The sequence below is a fragment of the Hyperolius riggenbachi genome, chromosome 1 (genome assembly GCF_040937935.1).
Source record: "Hyperolius riggenbachi isolate aHypRig1 chromosome 1, aHypRig1.pri, whole genome shotgun sequence".
Classification (NCBI taxonomy): Eukaryota; Metazoa; Chordata; class Amphibia; order Anura; family Hyperoliidae; genus Hyperolius; species Hyperolius riggenbachi.
In genome coordinates, this window is record NC_090646.1 from 437,919,422 (window position 1) to 437,942,694 (window position 23,273).

The 23,273-nt window shown below is 46.1% G+C and overlaps 1 protein-coding gene across 3 annotated transcripts in view; it reads left to right on the forward strand.

The window, feature by feature from the left end:
* Window positions 1-23,273, forward strand: part of LOC137553309 (uncharacterized) — a 95,094-nt gene that overhangs the window by 14,182 nt on the left and 57,639 nt on the right. For all 3 annotated transcript variants that reach the window (XR_011027241.1, XM_068271443.1, XM_068271444.1), the window contains exons 4-7: window positions 3,385-3,427; window positions 6,795-6,873; window positions 17,408-17,496; window positions 21,886-22,032. Coding sequence is in view for 2 of the 3 variants with exons in the window: in XM_068271443.1 (XP_068127544.1) it covers window positions 3,385-3,427; window positions 6,795-6,873; window positions 17,408-17,496; window positions 21,886-22,032 (358 nt within the window). In the remaining variant the exon portion in view is untranslated. The remainder of the gene's footprint in view (window positions 1-3,384; window positions 3,428-6,794; window positions 6,874-17,407; window positions 17,497-21,885; window positions 22,033-23,273) is intronic.

Consider the following 23,273-nt stretch of genomic DNA (forward strand, 5'->3'; position numbering starts at 1 on the left):
CCTTTTTGTCTACAGGTTTTACAAATGTTTCACGCCCATAAGAATGCGGGTCACCCTGGTGCTGCCAGAACGCAGGATCTGATTGCCAGGTTTGCTTGGTGGCCTTCCTTGGCCACAGACTGCAAGGAATTTGTTAGGGAATGTGCGGTATGTGCTAAAAGTAAACCCTCCCGGCTGGCACCTGTGGGAAGGTTACAGCCTTTGCCCACCCCGAGCGAGCCATGGACCCATCTGTCCATGGATTTTGTGGGGGAATTGTCCAGGTCTGAAGGCATGTCGGTCATTTGGGTGGTAGTCGACCGCTTTAGCAAAATGGCCCATTTTGTGCCCCTGAAAGGACTCCCCTCGGCTCAGGAACTGGCCGAATTGTTCATCGTTCACGTCTTCCGGTTGCATGGCATTCCGGAGAACATTGTGTCAGATAGGGGAGTCCAATTTGTGTCTGGATTTTGGAGGGCATTTTGTCATCAAATGGGCATGGAGCTGTCATTCTCGTCAGGCTACCACCCACAGACCAATGGGCAAACGGAGAGGGTCAATCAGGCTTTGGAACAATTTTTGAGGTGTTATGTTGCTGAGGCACAGAACGATCGAGTCAAGTTCCTGCCTTTCGCGGAGTTTGCACACAATAACTTGAAAAGTTCCTCCTCGGGGTTCTCTCCATTCCAGATAGTAAACGGGAGGTTGCCTAAGTTCTCCCCATTGCCAGTGGCCTCCACTCCGTTTCCAGCACTGGAGGATTGGCAGAGGTCACTCAGGGACAATTGGGGAATGGTTAAAGAGAATTTGCAGAAAGCATTTCAAAATCAAAAGGGTCAAGTGGACAAGAAACGTTCCTTGGAATGGAAGTTTCAGCCAGGGGATTTAGTCTGGGTGTCCACACGTCACTTGACCATGAAACAGCCATCTGCCAAACTGGGCCCCAGGTTTGTGGGTCCATTTTCTGTGACTAAAAAAATCAACAACGTTACTTATGCCGTTGATCTTCCCGCCAGCATGCGTGGGGTGAGATCATTTCACGTGTCCCTGCTCAAACCGGCAGTTCATGTGGGCCCTACTCCTCCTCCTCCTGTGATGATAGATGACCAACCTGAGTACGAGGTGGAAAAGATATTAGATTCACGCATTGTACAAAACTCAGTACAATATCTGGTGCATTGGAAAGGGTATGGCATTGAGGAGAGACAATGGGTGCCTGGGAGTCGCATGCATGAATGCGGACAAATTAAGGAAGGAGTTTCATGCCTTACATCCCGAGAAACCTGGTAGGAGTTGTCCGGAGTCCACTCCTCGGGGGGGGTACTTTGAGAAAGTGCGGAAAGGCAGCCGCTTACTCTCAGAGCAGAGCGGCTGCTTCCGCGTTCGGCATGGTGGCGCAGCATGGAGAAGCCGCCGCATGCCGCGTGAACTGTGCTGAAAGCGGAGAAGCCGCCGCGTGCAGTGCGACGGCTCCCGCAGCTGGCAGGGACAGCGCTGGTGTGGCTGGGACTCATAGTCCCTCTAGGTTTAGAGTGACGCGCGCGCACTCAGGCAGGGATTTTATGACAATCAGAAGTGAGTAAGCTGACCAGGCTGGTCAGCTGACTCTGGCTCCATTCCTTATTGGTCCAGCACTTAGGGAGGTGCTGGAGAGATGTCTGGGTATATATACTGCCGGCTGTTCAGTTGCTGGTTGTCTGGCGTTGCGAACACAACGTGGGAGCACTCAGACCCTTAGTCAGATCCTGAAGTGTGCCAGGACCAGCTGGAGCTGTAATCCTACACTTAGCTAGATTTTGTTGATAGCTTAAAGTACTAGTTTGATTGTGATTTCCTGTTATGACCCTTTTCCTGCCTGACTATCCTCCTGAACTCTGATCTTGTACCTTGCCATTCTGTCACTCTGTTGCCGAACCCTGGCTCGTCCTTAGACTCTGCTTCTGTATCCTGATCTTGTACCTCGATATATCTGATACCCTGTTGCCGAACTCAGCCTGTACCTAAGACTCCGCTTCTGCCTTGTGAATCTGTACCTTATCTGTCCGTGTGTTTACGACCTGGCTTGTCCGATCTCGAGAACCGACCTTACTATTGAAGGCGGTTCCCCGTCCTGTTAGTGACACTTCCTCCAGAGTGTCACTTTCAGACCATCCTTCCTACTCTGAGCCTGACTCCTCCCGTCTTGGAGAGTTCAGGTCTTTGGAAGGAATCCGTGCAGTACTCCTTACTGCGCTGAGGCCTAGTCCTCTAAGTGTTACTGTTGCACCTAACACTACACTCTACTCAGGTGAACAGAGGTTAGCTGGTATATCGGATTATCGGTGATACTGCAGATCACTTATAATCTGGTATATATCTGTATTCCCAGTGATACTGCAGATCACCGGTAATCAGATCCTCTCTGTGCTTCACCGATCGTTACAGAGAATCCTGGTGGTTGGTCATTTCTGATGGGAACAGAATTTAGCAGCATAAAGTTTATTCTAGGGTGAAGATGAGTATACTGAATGGAGCTAATGAAAGGTGTGTGTGTGTGTGTGGGGGGGGGGGGGGGGGGATAGGGGTAACTGTATCACCTGTGGGAAATCAGCTAGGTTTAGATGGTACAACTTTTGATGTTAGACAATAGGGATGATCACAGATGTGCTCCGAGTTGATGCAATATCTGCAAATTTGTATGCAAATGTATGCAGCTTTAAAATGGACCAATCAATTTAAACATGGTTTAAACGGATTGGTCCATTTTCAAACTGCATACATTTGCATAAGAATTTGCATAATTTTGGAACAATTTGCATCTCATTGATCATCCCTATTACACAACTCACGAAATATACGGAGTAGCAAACAGTCAGAACTAAATTAACAGGGAAGAATATATATAGGCAACATGCTAAAGGGTGCCTGAAGTGAAAAGTGACATTAGGAGATAAACATGCAAATGTACATTCCTTATACTATTTAGAAATAGGTTGTGTTTTTTCTCACTCTAAGGGTAAAGAATTCAGGGCTTTAAATGCCAATTTCTCTGCAGTCAGAATGTATTTAGACTGAAGCATGACTCTCTCTCTCTCTAATTAGAAGTTGTAAATCTCGCTGTGGCTAAGAAACACATTTTGCTGTATCAGGTACAAAATAAGACTATGGGATTCCACTTCTAATGTGCTTTCCTGTTACAGTACATTATTTTCTGCTCATTGTTTGCATTTTTATATTTGAATATATTATTAGTGGCTTCGTCCGTGCGCATATTGTTGGGTATGAGCATGCATGGTCTGTGTGCCAAAACCTGCAAAAAATGCTTTAAGGAGCATGGTTTTCTTACTACCATATAAGAATACTGGTCATGTAATATACTTTGAAAATGATTCAGTAAATCTCAAAGACAACTTTCTTCTCTCATAGGATGAGAATCCATTGTACTTCAATGACTTTTACATGCTGACAAGTAAGATTTTGTTTATCTAGGTTTTTTGTTTGTTTGTTTGTTTCATTTTTTGTTGGGGCAATTTTGCCATTCACAGGCAAAAAGTGTGATTCTTGTAACATGATGATGTCATGTTTGTAAGGTGCCTGCAGATAGCAGTTTGTCAGGGGCCTTGTTTTGAAAGACACAGGGCCATATGCAATTCACTTTTTCTCCTGAGTTTTCTCCCAAGTGATATTTTCATAACTTGTCATAAAATGCCTTTAAAGCCACCAGCAAGCAAAAAAATACTCAAAATAAATTTGATAGTGCTTTTTTACCAACTTTTGGGTACTTTTTCAATTCTAAAATGCTGAAAAGTTAGTTTAAATAGAAGATGAAAATCATCTCCTAGGAGATAACTCAGGTGAAAAAGTTAATTGCATATGGGCCACAGTACCGTATTTTCCGCCGTATAAGACGCATTTTTCTCCCCAAAAAATGGGGAGAAAAAGTCCCTGCGTCTTATACGGACGCCCGCCGCTACGAACCGCCGACCCGACGCCATCGGGGATTCCCTGCCTTGCCTGTGTCCCGCTGTGAGTCCCCCCCCTCACTTGTCTCCATCCCCTACTGTGTCGCCGGGTCCCGTCCCCGTGAGAAGCGGCAGAAGCTTACCTCCTCCATCTTGCCCATAGCAATTGAAGACATCCGGCTTCTGTGGGCGACTTCCTCTAGTGCCGGCTTCTAATGACGCATCATCAATTACGCATCATTAGAAGCTGTCACTAGAGGAAGCCACCCACAGAAGCCGGATGTCTTCAATCGTCGCGGGCAAGATGGAGGAGGTAAGCTTCTGCCGCTTCTGCTTTTCACGGGGGGGCCTGGCGACACAGGGGGGGACCCGGCGACAGGGGCGGTAGAGACAAGTGGGGGGGGGACTCACAGCGGGATACAGAGTGGAGAGGACACTTGGGGGGACAGGAGGACACTTGGGGGGGACAGGATGACACTTGGGGGGACACTTGGGGGGGGACAGGAGGACACTTGGGGGGGACAGGATGACACTTGGGGGGACACTTGGGGGGGACAGGAGGACACTTGGGGTGACAGGAGGACACTTGGAGAGAAAGGAGGACACTTGGGGGGTACAACACTGACACCTGGGGGTGACAGGAGGACACCTGGGGTGACAGGACACCTGGGGTGACAGGAGGGCACCATTTGGGGGAGGTCATGTACAAGACGCTCCTGAAATATGGACGCACCAGGTTTAATTTATATTTTTTTCCCCTGGTTTTTGTCCTCTTAACCTAGGTGCGTCTTATATTCCGGAGCATCTTATACGGCGCGAAATACAGTAAGTAATCATTAGAGCCTTTTTAGGGCTCTGAATCCACTAGCGTCCGCTACATTACATTTGCTTCATTAATAAGCATGTACAGTACTCTCTTACCTCACTCACTGAGACAAGATACCAATAAGCACATGCTTACACTGATATGAAAAATCAACGGTTTCCAGGTCAATGGTTCTTAAAGCGGAATATAACCCTGCATTTCAACTTTGCTCTAAAACATTATTTACAGCATATTATATGCAACCAGCATTTTTTTTTTACTAGACCAGAGGTTTAAAGTTCCGTGGAGAGATATGCAGAAGTTCAGATATATACATTTAACTAAATAGAATGTAACAAGTGATAAATGTTACACACTCTTTGGCTGTCCTCCAGCTCCTTCTCAGTCAGAGAGAGTGAGTCACATTCAACACTTAGATACATTTATGTAAACAAAATGTATCTATGTAAGCTTCGGATGCATCTGCAGTTCTCTCCAGGAACTTTAAAGCTCTGTGTAACCCTTCCAATGCTGGTCTAGTAAAAAAAAAATGCTGGTTGCATATAATATACTGTAAATAATGTTTTAGAGCAAAGTTGAAATGCCGGGTTATATTCCGCTTTAAACCATTAAAAACAGTATCACTAATAAACCACAACAAATTTCATCAAGTAAAGGTTTATAAAAATACTGTATATCATCAAATATGCCAGAAAAATGCTACTTACACCCAAACCAAAGCATGTAATTTAGACGCACAGCGTGATTATCAGTAAATTAAGCGCTGGCATAGACCTCAATGTAATTTGCAGCTATGGTGGTGCCGGCTGAATAATTTGGGTGCCCGGGTATAAAATAGCCAAACTCTGGCTACTGGCAGATGGCTTTAGAGGTCTGTGAGCGGCATCTGGAGTTCAACTATCATGCAGCCAAACTCCAGATACCAGCAGTAGGGGTTAGTAAACTGCACCTGGAGTTCAACTATCATGTAGCCAAACTCCAGATACCAGCAGTAGGGGTTAGTAAGCTGCACCTGGAGTTCAACTATCATGTAGCCAAATGCCAGTTGTCAGCAGTAGGGGTTAGTAAGTGGCGCCTGGCATTCAGCTGTCATGTAGCCAAACTCTGGACACCGATGGAGATAGCTGCTGGGGTGAGTAAGCTGCACCCAGGGTTTCTTAGGCATCAGAATTCTGCTAGCATATAGCCAAACTCCAGCTACTGGTTCAGGCAGCAACAGAACTGAGTAAACGGTGCCCAGAGTTTAGCTATTATGTAGCCGAGCTCCAGATAGCGGTGGAGCTATAAGCTTGGTTAGTAGATGTAGGTTGGGGGGGGTTAGTGTTAGTTGTAGGTAGAAGGGCTATTGTTATGCGTAGATAGGGAAAAGTTTAGTGCTAGGCATAAGTGTGGGGAAGGAGTTAGTTTTAGGAGTAGGTAAGGGAGGTTAGTTTTAGGTGTGGGTAGGTGAGCATTAGTATGAGGTATAGGTAAGGGAAGTCAATAGTTGAATATTGGTAACTTTACCAACATTCTAACTACAGTATTGGAAATAGTTTACCACATGATCTGGCACCCAAATCGCAGAGTACGTCTTTTCCATGTACACCACAAAAACTGCCTAAAATTGTGGTTGACCATGTTTTGGGAAAGCTGGAAAAAATAGGGTTATATCAAAAGATGCCAGATTGGTGATTTGGTGAGTGATTTGCGGTGCATTAATCATTGCTCCATGCTGTATTTGACTGGGAGGTTTGTTGAAATGTGGTATCAGACCATTCTCTGTTAGTAAATAACTGGCAGGTAAAATCATATTATTTTGTGGATAGTTACCACATATCCATCACTCACTAATCATATTTGTAGATGCTAATTTGCGTACAGAATTTCCCATGTTTGCTTTCTTATATTATAATGTAGATTGAGTAACCTGAGAATGTGAAGCAACTGACTTCGGTGCTGGGGAATTTACACCACTGTTTATAGGCACTTACACGCTTTACAGTTACTGTTTAAGCCATTTAGTGAAAATGAAAAACTTTTTACCCATCTATTTTTTATTTTATCAGTTCTGCCCAATGACTTAACATGGGAATTAATCCCCCAGACCGGACAGGTCCCGGCACCCAGAGAAGGCCACAGCATGGTGTAAGTATTTTCACAACAAGATGGTGTTACAAATATATACAATATAAATGTATCATTTGCATCGTCAGCATCCCTTGTCCAATCTATTTCATTTCATTGAATTATTATGGGTATACAGTAAGGCCCATAAATATTTGGACAAAGGCAACATTTTTCTAATTGTGGTTCTATAGTACATTAATTTTTAATGACAGTTTTCAGATGCAGTTGAAGTGCAGACTTTCAGCTTTAATTCAGTGGGGTGAACAAAACGACTGAATAAAAATGTGAGGCAACTAAAACATTTTTTAACACAATCCCTTCATTTCAGGGGACAAATTAAATAACTGGAAATAAAATGTTCATTTATAATACTTGTTTGAAAACCCTTTGCTGGCAATGACAGCCTTAATTCTTGAACTCATGGACATCACCAGATGCTGGGTTTGCTCCTTTTTAATGCTCCACCAGGCCTTTACTGCAGTGACTTTCAGTTGCTGTTTGTTTGTTTTTAGTTTTAAAGGATACCTGAAGTGACATGTGACATGATGAGATAGACATGTGTATGCACAGTGCCTAGTGCACAAATAACTATGCTGTGTTCCTTTTTTTTCTTTCTTCACCTGAAAGAGTTAAATATCTGGATGTAAATGGCTGACTCAGTTCTGACTCAGACAGGAAGTGACTACAGTGTGACCCTCACTGATAAGAAATTCCTACTATAAAACACTTTCCTAGCAGAAAATGGCTTCTGAGACCAAGAAAGAGATGAAAAGAGGAATTTCTTATCAGTGAGGGTCACACTGTAGTCACTTCCTGTCTGAGTCAGGACTGAGTCAGCCACTTACATACCTGATATTTAACTCTTTCAGGCAGCGAAAGAAAAAAAGCAACACAGCATAGTTATTTGTGTGCTAGGCACTGTACAAACACATGTCTATCTCATCATGTCACATGTCACTTTGGGTATCCTTTAAACAAGTGAAATGCATGCTCAGTTGGGTGAAGACATGTGACATGATGAGATAGACATGTGTATGCACAGTGCCTAGTGCACACATAACTATGCTGTGTTCCTTTTTTTCTTTCTTCACCTGAAAGAGTTAAATATCTGGATGTAAATGGCTGACTCAGTCCTGACTCAGACAGGAAGTGACTACAGTGTGACCCTCACTGATAAGAAATTCCTACTATAAAACACTGTCCTAGCAGAAAATGGCTTCTGAGACCAAGAAAGAGATGAAACGAGGAATTTCTTATCAGTGAGGGTCACACTGTAGTCACTTCCTGTCTGAGTCAGGACTGAGTCAGCCACTTACATACCTGATATTTAACTCTTTCAGGCAGCGAAAGAAAAAAAAGCAACACAGCATAGTTATTTGTGTGCTAGGCACTGTACATACACATGTCTATCTCATCATGTCACATGTCACTTCGGGTATCCTTTAAACAAGTGAAATGCATGCTCAGTTGGGTGCAGACAGGTGAATGACTTGGCCATTAAAGAATTATATAGATAGAAAGTTAAGATGGGTCAGGGGCAACTGTACACATGCTAGATTCTCAGCCAAGGTGGCCCCCACCATTGTATATGTGTATGCAGCTTTAGTGTAGAGTAGGAGAAAATGCCTAGTCAAATTTAATATCGTATCTCAAGGCATACGTGAAATAAGAGCACCAAGGAAAATTGAGCGCAGGAAAACTGCCGATATTCAACTGTTTGAAGTGTTAATTTTTGATAGTAAAATAGTGTTAAATGTTACCGATATTTTACTATAGCTAAAACTAACCCTACTCTAACAATAAACCCTCCCCCCTGACACCTAACTCTAAATGCCCCACCTGCACAAACACCCTTCCCGATGCATAACCTGAACCGCTGCCCCACCCCCCGAACAAACATCCTTTCTGATGCCAAACCCTATCTGCCCCCTCCTGAACAAACACCCTTCCTGATGCCTACCCCTAACTGCCACTGAACTGTGTGCTACCTACACACATACAACAAGTACTGTCATCCAGGGGGACTTGATCCCTTGAGTGACAGTTTGGGGCTGAGTGCTGTATAGACCAATTGCTAGCATCTTCTTCTATGGAGAGGGATGGAGGAATGATGCATGGCTCATAAGACAAGACAAGACAAGACAAATAACATTTATATTGCGCTTTTCTCCTTGCGGACTCAAAGCGCCAGAGCAGAGCAGCAGCCACTAGGGCGCGCTCTATTGGCAGTAGCAGTGTAAGGGAGACTTGCCAAAGGTCTCCTACTGAATTAGTGCTGGCTTACTGAACAGGCAGAGCCGAGATTCGAACCCTGGTCTCCTGTGTCAGAGGCAGAGCCCTTAACCATTACACCATCAGCCAACATAACGGAGAGGCTTCCAGCAGGGAGGGTGAAGAGGAAAGGTCAGGAGCCAGATTTTTTTTAGACGACATTGGGGGGTGAGGGGGGTAGTCTGACTCGTGTGCACACCATTGATTCTCAGCTGAGATGGTCCTTAACCTCCTTAGCAGTTACCCAAAGTCAGGCTAAGGTCAGAAAACCACAATCCAGAAATCCAGAGTAGAGTTGGGCCGAACTACCGATTTTAGGTTCGCGAACCTGGTTCGCGAACTTCCGCGGAAGGTTCGGTTCGCATTAAAGTTCGCGAACCGCAATAGACTTCAATGGGGATGCGAACTTTGAAAAAAAATAATAATTATGCTGGCCACAAAAGTGATGGAAAAGATGTTTCAAGGGGTCTAACACCTGGAGGGGGGCATGGCGGAGTGGGATACATGCCAAAAGTCCCGGGGAAAAATCTGGATTTGACGCAAAGCAGCGTTTTAAGGGCAGAAATCACATTGAATGCTAAATGACAGGCCTAAAGTGCTTTCAAACATCTTGCATGTGTATACATCAATCAGGTAGTGTAATTAAGGTACTGCTTCACACTGACACACCAAACTCACCGTGTAACGCACCGCAAACAGCTGTTTGTGTAGTGACGGCCGTGCTGGACTGGTGCGCACCATGGCGAGAGTGCAGGTTTTGGTGGCTTTACAGCCCATATGGTCGCCTGGCTGATGTAGCTGAATGACAGAACAGTGACTGTCCAGCTGATCAAATTTGGTCTGACCACAATGAGGCAACGACCTTATTATCATGGGTGTGCCCCCCGAGACACTCATCTAGGCGCCGGTCATTGCTTCATTGTGATACGCAAGCCCCTTCACCACGGCAAGGTAATGATCACGAAGGGGAATGGGCGCATGTACATGCCTTTTCTTTTGTTGTTGCAGCTGCCCGCAGTGCAGCCAGAAAAATTAGGCAGTCATGTACACGCACCAGAAAAATTATTACAGCGGCCGCTGCTAGCAGCGACCTAAAAAAATTCAGCAATCCGCCTGGAGTCCCGGACCCTGTTGGTGGTGGCGGAGAAGGTAGTCAAGCGGCCTGCAGGCAGACATGCTGTGTGGAGGGACTGGGAGCGACTTAGTCTTTTTGGCGCAGGCCAGGCAGCCAGTCACACGGCGTGCAGGCAAAGATGCTGTGTGTGCGGGGACTGACTTAGTCTTGGGGCGGGCAGCAGCCCTCCGGGATCCATGCCTCATTCATTTTGATAAAGGTGAGGTACTTAACACTTTTGTGACTTAGGCGACTTCTCTTCTCTGTGACAATACCTCCAGCTGCGCTGAAGGTCCTTTCTGACAGGACGCTTGCGGCAGGGCAGGAGAGAAGTTGGATGGCAAATTGGGACAGCTCTGGCCACAGGTCAAGCCTGCGCACCCAGTAGTTCAAGGGTTCCTCATCGCTGTTCACAGCAGTGTCTACATCCACACTTAAGGCCAGGTAGTCGGCTACCTGCCGTTCCAGGCGTTGGTGGAGGGTGGATCCGGAAGGGCTACGGCGAGGCGTTGGACTAAAGAACGTCCGCATGTCCGACATCACCATGAGATCGCTGGAGCGTCCTGTCTTTGACTGCGTGGACACGGGAGGAGGATTAGTGGCAGTGGTACCTTGCTGGCGTTGTGCCGTCACATCACCCTTAAAGGCATTGTAAAGCATAGTTGACAGCTGGTTCTGCATGTGCTGCATCCTTTCCACCTTCCGGTGAGTTGGTAACAGGTCCGCCACTTTGTGCCTGTACCGAGGGTCTAGTAGTGTGGCCACCCAGTACAGGTCATTCCCCTTGAGGTTTTTTATACGGGGGTCCCTCAACAGGCAGGACAGCATAAAAGACGACATCTGCACAAAGTCAGATCCAGTACCCTCCATCTCCTCTTGCTCTTCCTCAGTGACGTCAGGAAAGTCAACCTCCTCCCCCCAGCCGCGAACAATACCACGGGAAGGTTGAGCAGCACAAGCCCCTTGCGATGCCTGCTGAGGTTGTTCTCCTGCCGCTGTCCCCTCCTCCTCCTCCTCCTCCTCCTCCCCCAAAGAAACACCTTGCTCATCATCCTCTGAGTCTGACTCGTCTTCTGCACACGACTTCTCTTCTTCCTCCTCCTCCCCCCTCTGTGCTGCCGCAGGTGTTGAGGAAACAGCTGGGTCTGATGAAAATTGGTCCCATGCCTGTTCCTGCCGTAACGGTTCCTGGTCACGCTCATTCACAGCTTCATCCGCCACTCTACGCACAGCACGCTCCAAGAAGTAAGCGTAGGGAATTAAGTCGCTGATGGTGCCCTCACTGCGGCTCACCAGGTTGGTCACCTCCTCAAACGGCCGCATGAGCCTGCATGCATTTTCCATCAGTGTCCAGTTGTCGGGCCAGAACATCCCCATCTTCCCAGACTGTTTCATTCTACTGTAGTTGTAGAGGTAGTGGGTCACGGCTTTCTTCTGTTCTAGCAGGCGGGAGAACATGAGCAGGGTCGAGTTCCAGCGAGTCGGGCTATCGCAAATGAGGCGTCTCACCGGCATGTTGTTTTTGCGCTGAATTTCCGCAAAGCGTGCCATGGCTGTGTAAGACCGCCTCAAATGCCCACAGAACTTCCTGGCCTGCTTCAGGACATTCGCTAAGCCAGGGTACTTTGCCACAAATCTTTGAACCACTAGATTCATGACATGTGCCATGCAGGGTATGTGTGTCAGCTTCCCCATATGCAAAGCGGCAAGCAGATTGCTGCCGTTGTCGCACACCACGTTGCCTATCTCCAGGTGGTGCGGGGTCAGCCACTCATCCACCTGTTTCTTAAGAGCAGCCAGGAGAGCTGCTCCAGTGTGACTCTCCGCTTTGAGACAAGTCATGTCTAAGATGGCGTGACACCATCTTACCTGGCATGCAGCATAGGCCCTGCGGAGCTGGGGCTGTGTAGCTGGAGAGGAGAACTGCCACTCAGCCAAGGAGGAGGAGGACAGCGAAGAGCATGTAGCAGGAGGAGAGGAGGTGGCAGGAGGCCTGCCTGCAAGCCGTGGAGGTGTCACAATTTGGTCCGCTGCGCCCTGCTTGCCATCGTTCACCACCAGGTTCACCCAATGGGCTGTGTAGGTAATGTAGCGGCCCTGCCCGTGCTTGGCAGACCAGGCATCCGTGGTCAGGTGTACCCTTGACCCAACGCTCTTCGCAAGAGATGACACCACTTGCCTCTCAACTTCACGGTGCAGTTGGGGTATGGCCTTTCTCGAAAAATAAGTGCGGCCTGGCATCTTCCACTGCGGTGTTACGATGGCCACAAATTTACGGAAGGCCTCAGAGTCCACCAGCCGGTATGGTAACAGCTGCCGAGCTAACAGTTCCGCCACGCCAGCTGTCAGACGCCGGGCAAGGGGGTGACTGGCCGAAATTGGCTTCTTCCGCTCAAACATTTCCTTCACGGACACCTGACTGCTGCTGTGGGCAGAGGAGCAGGAACCGCTCAAGGGCAGAGGCGGAGTGGAGGAGGGTGCCTGTGAAGGTGGAAGGGAGAAAGCGGCAGAAGCAGATAATGCACCTGATGGAGGAGGAAGAGGAGAAGGAGGGTGGCTTTGCTTTTGTGTGCTGCTGCTGCTTTTGCTCAGGTGGCCATCCCATTGCTGTTTGTGCCTTTTCTCCAGGTGCCTTCGTAAGGCACTTGTCCCTACGTGAGTGTTGGCCTTTCCACGGCTCAATTTTTGTTGGCAGAGCGAACAGATGGCTTTGGTCCGATCTGAGGCACACACATTAAAAAATTTCCACACCGCTGAGCCACCCTGGGATGTGGGCACTATGGGGACCTCAGCAGCTGATGCTGAAGGGCAAGTTGCAGGGGCAAACGCAGGATTTTTAAGGGGGGGGGTTCCTGAAAGATCCAGAAGCACGTATGTCCCCGAGTGCTTCTGAATACAGGTGGCTCCATACTGCCCATGCACAAAAGTGCGCTGGCGTATTACGGAGCTGCCTATCTTTGGAAGTACTCAAGGACACGAGTGTTTCTGAGGGCTTCTGGTAGCAGCAAATGTGAATGGGGTACAGCGCTGGAACAACTCCCCAAGAGAGGAACAGGAGATAGACTTAGTTTGGACAATTCAGTGGAATATGCTACATAGTGTCACATAGCGCAAGCGATACCCATATGATGCAGGGATATATGCATCTGCGGAAGATGGCGGCGCTATATAAATACTAAATAATAATATTTTGCCTCACCAGGATTGCACTTTTATTTAGCTTTCCTGTATGACAAGAACACACAGTCAGCTCTAGGGGAAGAGGGAAACAAAGGTGAATGAAGGAGGCTGGTGCACACCAAGAGTGCTTCTGAGCGTTTTTCAAATCAACAGTGATTTGAAAAGCGCTTGGCTAATGTTACCCTATGAGGGTGTTCCCACAGCAGCGTTGTGATTTTTTCAAAATCGCAGGTATACTGCATGTAGCATGTTTTTGAGCAATTCATTCAAAAATCGCTCTGAAAATCACTTCACAAAATCACACTCACAAATTGCTAGCGATTGCTATTGTCATTTTGGCGTGCACTAGCCCAGAGAGAGGAGTGGAGAAATTGAGAATAGCCTGAGATGGAGCAGAGAACTTATCTGTATTGAAGTCCCACATCAGACAGGCTACTTGCCTGTAATCGGACTCCTGTCCCTGTCAGTCTCTCACACAAGTCAGAAAGAAGCCCTCCTGGAGTCTAGGGACTGTCAAAAACTTTTCAGCTTGTTAAACACCTTACCCACACATGCAGTCATTATAACAATGGGGAGAGACCAGACAGATGTTTGCCCACAGACCCTGAGTCCAGGCAAGCTCTGCATCATGCCGTGTATATTTACCAGCTTGCCTGTACTCTAATTTCATCATGTCTGACACTTCTGTGCTGTGGAGAGTCCAGGACTCCATAATCAACATTCTCTCACTGCAGGCTACATCTTCTTGTGAGGGAAGCTGGGCTGCCTCTCTCATTCCATTAGCTGGAGGGAAGCACCAGAAGTAAGAAGGGAGGGAGAATGAGGCTGTTTATATTATGCGGGCTTCCCTGGCTGAATACACAGCTCAGTGCAGGGGGGAGGTTCCAGACACCCGGAATAGCCCCCTCAGTTCGCCAGTGAGTTGGCTGGCTGTACATAGGTGGCGATACATGGTGCCGGACTCTGCCACCAGCTGTTTCTGACGAAGAGCTGCCCCAGCTTCTTTCAGCAACTTCTCTCCTCCTACTACTCTCTGACTCCCCCTCTGAACTGTCCCCCTCTTCATCTCCTCTATTGGGAACATACAGAGGATCCCTATCATCATCATCATCGTAATCATCCTGCCCAGCTTCGCTTGCCTCAGACAAATCCAAACATGCACCATCAGTAGGTCCTTCATCCTCCTTACACGTTACATCCATAGTGTTGCCGGGTAACTCAAATATATGAGCTGGTGAAAATTCATCTGGCTGTAACAACAATGGCTGTGCATCAGTGATTTCAACACTAAATAATTCTTGCGAAGTGTCAAATGCAGCGGAAGTGGTGCTAGTAGTAGCGCTGGTGGCTGAGCAAGATGAGGTGTTCTGTGTCGCTAAATACTCAACCACGTCCTGACAATCTTGGGAGGTGATGGGACGTGCCTTCTTTTCCGAGCACTGTACTGTGGGCCAGGTCCACACGAAATTACATTTACACGACCTCGCGCAGACCTGCCGGGTGGCCTTCCTCTGGCTCTGGCACTACCTCTTCCTCTACCTGTTTTGTCCATATCGGGTATGCACGGAGTGGTATATCACACTGCGTGCACTCACGTAGGTAGGTGGGTTCACTTAACTGCACAGGTATGCGCACTGATGCGGTGGGTTCACTGAACAGAACAGGTATACAGTGGCGGGTTCACAGAACAGGTATGCAGTGGCAGGTTCACTGAACACAACAGGTATGCAGTGGCAGGTTCACTGAACACAACAGGTATGCAGTGGCGGGTTCACTGAACAGGTATACAGTGGCGGGTTCACTGAACAGAACAGGTATGCAGTGGCGGGTTCACTAAACAGAACAGGTATACAGTGGCGGGTTCACTAAACAGAACAGGTATACAGTGGCGGGTTCACAGAACAGGTATGCAGTGGCAGGTTCACTGAACACAACAGGTATGCAGTGGCAGGTTCACTGAACACAACAGGTATGCAGTGGCGGGTTCACTGAACAGGTATACAGTGGCGGGTTCACTAAACAGAACAGGTATACAGTGGCGGGTTCACTAAACAGAACAGGTATACAGTGGCGGGTTCACAGAACAGGTATGCAGTGGCAGGTTCACTGAACACAACAGGTATGCAGTGGCGGGTTCACTGAACAGGTATACAGTGGCGGGTCCACTGAACAGAACAGGTATGCAGTGGCGGGTTCACTAAACAGAACAGGTATACAGTGGCGGGTTCACAGAACTGGTATGCAGTGGCAGGTTCACTGAACACAACAGGTATGCAGTGGCGGGTTCACTGAACAGGTATACAGTGGCGGGTCCACTGAACAGAACAGGTATGCAGTGGCGGGTTCACTGAACAGGTATACAGTGGCGGGTCCACTGAACAGAACAGGTATGCAGTGGCGGGTTCACTAAACAGAACAGGTATACAGTGGCGGGTTCACTAAACAGAACAGGTATACAGTGGCGGGTTCACAGAAGAGGTATGCAGTGGCAGGTTCACTGAACACAACAGGTATGCAGTGGCAGGTTCACTGAACACAACAGGTATGCAGTGGCGGGTTCACTGAACAGGTATACAGTGGCGGGTTCACTAAACAGAACAGGTATACAGTGGCGGGTTCACTAAACAGAACAGGTATACAGTGGCGGGTTCACAGAACAGGTATGCAGTGGCAGGTTCACTGAACACAACAGGTATGCAGTGGCGGGTTCACTGAACAGGTATACAGTGGCGGGTTCACTAAACAGAACAGGTATACAGTGGCGGGTTCACAGAACAGGTATGCAGTGGCAGGTTCACTGAACACAACAGGTATGCAGTGGTGGGTTCACAGAACAGGTATGCAGTGGTGGGTTCACAGCACAGGTATGCAGTGGTGGGTTCAATGAACAGGTATACAGTGGCGGGTCCACTGAACAGAACAGGTATGCAGTGGCAGGTTCACAGAACAGGTATGCAGTGGTGGGTTCACAGAACAGGTATGCAGTGGTGGGTTCCCAGAACAGGTATGCAGTGGTGGGTTCACAGCACAGGTATGCAGTGGTGGGTTCAATGAACAGGTATACAGTGGCGGGTCCACTGAACAGAACAGGTATGCAGTGGCAGGTTCACTGAACAGGTATGCAGTGGTGGGTTCACAGCACAGGTATGCAGTGGTGGGTTCACTGAACAGGTATGCAGTGGTGGGTTCACAGCACAGGTATGCAGTGGTGGGTTCACAGCACAGGTATGCAGTGGTGGGTTCACAGCACAGGTATGCAGTGGTGGGTTCACAGCACAGGTATGCAGTGGTGGGTTCACAGAACAGGTATGCAGCCAGACAGGAACAAGTTAAGCCTAACTAATCTTTCCCTGAGAGACAGTCTGCAGCAGCTCGCCCTACTCTCACTAACGCAGGCAGCACACGAGTGACCGTAATGGCCGCCGCTGCCTGCCTTATATAAGGGGGGGTGGGGCTCCAGGGGCTAGTGTAGCCTAATTGGCTACACTGGGCCTGCTGACTGTGATGTAGAGGGTCAAAGTTGACCCTCCATGTGCATTATGGGGCGAACCGAACTTCCGCAAAGGTTCGCCTGCGGGACGCGAACGCGAACCACTGAAGTTCGCATGGAACCGTTCGCAGGCGAACCGTTCGGCCCAACTCTAATCCAGAGTGGTAACCCCAAGCTGGATCCATGGGAGGTGTGGAATGTGCAGGGTTGCCACAGATCTATCTAGGGGTATCATTTTTATGGTCTAAAAGCTTGTGAAAAAATTGCACTGCATTTAGACACTAAAATTCAGAAGTAATCATACATACCGCTAGGGAGGTTAACAGCCCCTTACCCAAGTTTAGTCCAGAACGTGTACCTAGCTTTCGGGGGAATTATCAGCTTTTTTTCAGAGAAAGAAGTTAGAACATTCTCTTTCTGTGTTATACCGCCATAATTTCTATGGCTGACTACCGTAAATTGCTTATTTTTAATATGCTTATTTTATTGTTTTGTAGTAAAGTGAAAAGGAAATTATATTTATTTGGAGGATGCTGTGAAAAAGATGCAGAAGAATGTCTTCAAGGAACATATTCATTTGACTTAGGTAAGAGTCAAATAAAAAAAATAAAATAAAAAAGGCCCATGTAATTCACTTTTTCTTCTGAGTTTTCTCCTAGGTGATAATTTTCAAACTTATCAATAAAGTGCCTTTTAAACCACCAGCAAGCAAAGGAATACTCAAAATAATTTTAACAGTATTCTTCGCCTACTTTTTGGTACTTTTTCCATTGCAATGTGCTGAAAAGTTATTCTAGATCAAAGAAGAAAAATTATCTCCTAGGAGAAAACTCAGGAGAAAATATTAATTGCATATGGCCCAAAGAATCTAGAATAAAATATTATTTTAAAAAGTAATAAAAAAGCAAAGCACATTGTTTTGGCGCACATCGATGAAACTAGGTGCCCTATAGCAGTAATATTATCTACTTACTGCACCAGGTGCAGTATAATCACGTCCTGGGAAACTTCATTTGAAGGGTAAAGGAACAATTAGTCAATGGGAGCAGGCGGCCGCTGCACACTCCCGCACACGCGGCCACACGCGCTACCATTACCCCTGATTAGCGGGGACATGAATGAATAGGAACGCAGTTCCCATTCATTAATTTAAGTCCCTGATTCAATGAGCGCCAGCATCTATGAGATGCCTGCATTCATTTTATCTTCCTGTTGTTACACTGCACGCATTATTTCCGATTCACGTCCTTACGTACATGAATCGGAAATAATGACTAAGGACATCTTGTGGCCAAATAGTAAAACTGTTTTAAAAAACATTTTATTCAATAAAAATACCTACACTTACATCTAAAATTAACTATTTCCCTCTCACACTCCCCCATACTACCCAAACATTTTATTTAATGCCTAAGGGACTGAACTTTTTTAATAGGTATGTGAAGAGGGTATATAACTTTTATTTTTTAATTTGCGGGCTTATAATTAATGATGGTCGCAAAACTGAAAAAATGCACCTTTATTTCCAAATAAAATATTGGTGCTCTGGTCCTAAAGTGGTAAAAACCCTCAGTGTTCAAGTGGTTATACTGCGCGGGGTACGTAAGGGTAATTTGGGAATCTGGCAATGGCCGGACCCAGAATTACACCTTGCTCTGAGTTGCAACGATACGGAGGGGGGATAGTGTTTTACGCTGCCAGGAATTTGAGCAGCAGTCATGCGGCTCACCCTTCGTCCAGCTTACTGGCGTCGTACACATACGTATGCTAAAATGGGGGGGGGGGGAGGGGGGAATCACAATTTCTGTGTTTATGTTAATTTTGCAGCTTCACAACAGATGCCTTGGTGTCTACACCTGTCACAGTTTTCACAACTGCTTCTGTATATTTATAGTAGCAATCTTTGACAGACATCACATTGTGGCAAGTTGTGGCACGTTTTATAAGTTCTCGCAATGAAAATGAAGGAGCCAGAATGTGCATCACATTATTGTACATTATTTACTTAACCATAAAAGGGATATAAAAAAAAACATTCTGACAAAACTAAGCCTTATGAAATGAACTGAGATATGCAAGCCCCTGTGGGGTGTACATTTGGTATTGTCACTAAGATTTTTGGGCACATGGTATTATTGATTAATTATATTGACTACACTCTCCTATATTATATATTTACTTGGTGAAATTTGCCTTCTTAAAACACCGCTGGTGTATAGCAAGCCTATAGCTTTAAATTCTACGCAGTCACATCAACCCCATGGCTGTGTAATATTTGAAGCTATAGGCTTGCTATACACCAGCGGTTCTGGATGCTTGCCTGGCTTACAGGGGCGAAAAGAGATAATTTGCATATTCAGTAGTGGTGCATTGTGGGTAACCACAAATGTTCACTTATAGCTGAATCATTGCAAGTTTCCTTCGGTTTTAAGAAGGCAAATTTCACCAAGCATTGCTTATTAGTAGGAGGGCTTTTCGGTCTCTTTTATCCCCCTATACATTCCTAGTGGTTGGGGTCACCCTGAGCTGTGTGGTTACTCTATATTAACACTAACACACACACACACACCCCACCTTAGCACCTAATACTAACCTTCCTTTCCAAGCCTAACACTAACCTTTCTGTCTCCACCTATAACACTAACCTTCACCCCCTTCCTTCCCGACCAATCAACCTGCACCAAATGCTACTTCAGCCATCATCGCTGCCAAAATAAATGCATGTCAAAAACAGCTCTGTATGTATTTTACATGCAGATAAACACTGCTTCATAAGATCTCAGTAAATATTCAAACTTTGCATTTAGCATGCATTGGTCACAGTTCACTAAGCTTATCTCCTGTCTTTAAAGAGGACCTGAACTCAGAACATCCTCTCTGCTCAAAAAGATACGCAACAGCATAATAACCTTTAAAGCAAGTCTGAAGTGAATTTTAAAATAAAACAGATATTCACCTAAGGAGAGGGAAGGCTCTGGGTCCTATAGAGCCTTCCCATTCTCCTGCCAGTCTCCTCGTTCCCCTGCAGGCTGCTCCATTCCAATCTCCCGCCTTGGGAGACTTTGGCAATCTTCATAAGCACTCAGGCTCCCGAAGACTAGCGGCTCTGTACTGTACACCCTCCAGTGCAGCAGGGAGGGGGCTCGCACCTGCCCAGCGTGGAGCGACCCGTCTTCGGAAGCCCGAGTGCTTCTGAAGACTGCCGAAGTCTCCCCAACCCAGAAGAGAGCAGTCCACAACCAATGGTCGTGGGCTGCTAAAGGGGGAGCTTGTGGGGGAATGCGGAGACCGGCAGTAGAACAGAAAGTTCGCTTCAGACTCCCTTTAAACAAAAAACATATCTTTGGTGCAGCTGATACAAATCCTAAAATAAATCTACACTGCTTCTACTTCCTGATTCATGGAAGCAGACATATTGTTAACATCCTGTGCTTTCAAATTAGCTTATCTGCCATCTCTGCCATGGCAGTCATGTGACACAGGGGATAGCTCATGCAGAAGGGGACTCTGTATAGAGAGAATATACACTGCAGGAACAGAGAGGGAGGAAGAGAGATACATCAAGCTTATGTATACACACACACTCACTCACAGCCACACACACAAAAACAGGCACAGTCTCTCTCTCTCTCTATCTCCTTTCCTGGTTGCCATACACAGCACACGCAGGCTAACGGTAATCATGCTGACAGAGGAGGCAGCAGGAGGGGTGAAGCTACATTCTGCCTGTGTGTGCTCCTCCCCTCCCTATCTTCTGCATGTAAGAATAACTACAGAAGTGATTAGTTAAGGACTGGAGTGATAAGACAACGCACGCACTGTGGAAGCTTATCACTACATGTTAATAAGGCAAGCTTCTTTAGCAAATTAACACTTTAAATACAGATTGATGTGAGTTAAAGAGACACTGAAGCGAAAAAAATTATGATATTATGATTTGTATGTGTAGTACAGCTAAGAAATAAAACATTAAGATCAGATACATCAGTCTAATTGTTTGCAGTACAGGAAGAGTTAAGAAACTCCAGTTGTTATTTATCTCTATGCAAAAAAGCCATTAACCTCTACGACTTTCAAAGTCGTGGAGAGGGCTGTCTTCTGACTTTTATTATCTCAACTGTTAGTGAACAAATTTCTTTTTCTCTGCCAGAGGAGAGGTCATTAGTTCACAGACTGCTCTGAAAGAATCATTTTGAATGCTGAGTGTTGTGTAATCTGCACATATTATACAATGATGCAATGTTAGAAAAAAACACTATATACCTAAAAATAAAAATGAGAATATTTTCTTTGCTGCTAATCTTCTAGTAATTATTCATAGTACACAACCAATTCATTATATCATATTTTTTTTTTCGCTTCAGTGTCTCTTTAATGGTGATGAGTTTTCACTTGCCTTTTTATCACCAGCATGATCTTAATAATTTGTGGCCATAGCTTGATGTCATTGTAACATGGGTGTAACTACAGGTAACAGGTCAACTGCAGTTGCTAGTATACAGGGGCCTTTGTGTTTAGTCTACCCAAAGAAGCTAAAGCCTTGTATACATGTATTGGCACCCGATCCCTCAGGTGACATTACAGAGCTGACACTATACAGTTATATCACTAGCCTGCAGGCTAGCTATGTGCTATGCTGCTATACAGGGGGTGGAGGAGGGCCAAAGCAGCATGACATCATGCAGTGAACACTACATAGTCTGCATAAGTAACAGTACAATTGACATGTGCTTCTTGTGCACAGCAACTTTACCAAAGTTTAGTGAATATGGCTTAGTGCCTTTCATGCATGTGGAGCCAGTGACAGCCTTTGATGGGTATATATGGAGCAGATACTTATGCACACCTTCTCTCGTGTTGCCAAATGGCAGTGAGTGGAGTTCTCCTTTGTCAATACTTCAGTAGCTGTCTAAATTTCAAACAATTTGCTGTGGAAACTATCAGCTCATTTCTGTTTATTATTTATTTACTAAAGGCGCCTTGACATGGGAGAAACTTACAACAAATGGAACCGCCCCTCAAACTCTGAGCCACAGTGCAGCAGCTGTCGGGGGAAATATTTTTGTCTTTGGAGGTGTTTGTCATGGAAGAGCTGTAGATGATCTGCACATGTTTAATACAGGTACAGTATTCACCTTTGTCGCATCATTTCATGTATTGTTAAAAAGGTCATTTTTCAATATTTAATAGCATATGATTAACCTTTCATGGGCAGCCAACAACAGCCTCATTTGTAGCACAGAAGTGTCAATATATGGCAAATGAAACTAGAAGCATTCCTTTGAGCATGAGCAGGCATGAACAGGACCCGCACTATCACACTCGGATCGCACATTTCAATTGGCTAGCGACTGCACTTTTGCAGAACGAATATTTTTGGTATTGTTTTTTGTCAATTGTGCTTTGTGATTCTCGCTCAAACGAACCAGAATTGCATTGTGATCGCCACCAAAATGCTACATGTGGCGTGTTTGCGATTTATGGGAATCGCACACAGTGTGCAAAATTATGTTGCAGGCAGCATATTTTTTTTCCCACCTCCCGGATTAATGCTGAGTGTTGCAGTGCAGTTTTGGCTAACCTGTCTGCTAGTGCGCTCCTCCTATGACCCATGTCTTCTCTTCATTGACGCTGGTGGTGCCTGTATTCCCGTGACCCCACCACATGCACAGAAGTCAGGGACATGTGGTAGGGTCATGGGATACAGGCAGCCCTGGCAGCAATCAAGAAAGATGTGGAGGAAGAGCCGGGGGTACACATTATATGGGGGAGACCAGGGGGCCTGACAGACGGAGGTGGCTGCACAGATTTCCTATAGATTTCATGCTAAAATCTATTAATATATGTGCATCTGCACAGCAATAGATCCCTTTCTGATCAGATTCTGATAATAAAATCTGCTTCCCCATCTGTCAATATATGTTCACCTTTAACCAAATTATTGTACTTTGCAATCCATCAACTTAGTAAATCAGGCCCTTTTGTTCCTACTTGACTACTAGATAGATTGGCATCAGTGAAGGAACTGCTTAAAGGGGCACTATAGGGAAAAAAATTTAAAACTTAAAATATAAAGTTGAAGAGAAATCGAGAGCCCAATATGGTGTAGTATGTCAAAATTGATTGGATAAATGAAACAGTGAGATGGTAATACTCACAAACACGGGTTACCACCTAGGTAACCACTCATTAGGTTGGTGAGGAGGTGAAGTCGCTCTCTGTAGATAGGAAGAAAGGGGGTAGATCACCCCTCCACCTGGGGTGGACTCAAATATATTGGTAGGTGAACAGAGGCGCCAGAAGGATAAAAGTACATAAAATTTTTAAAAAAATTGCTGGGAGGAAGTGGTGGACTCGCCTCCG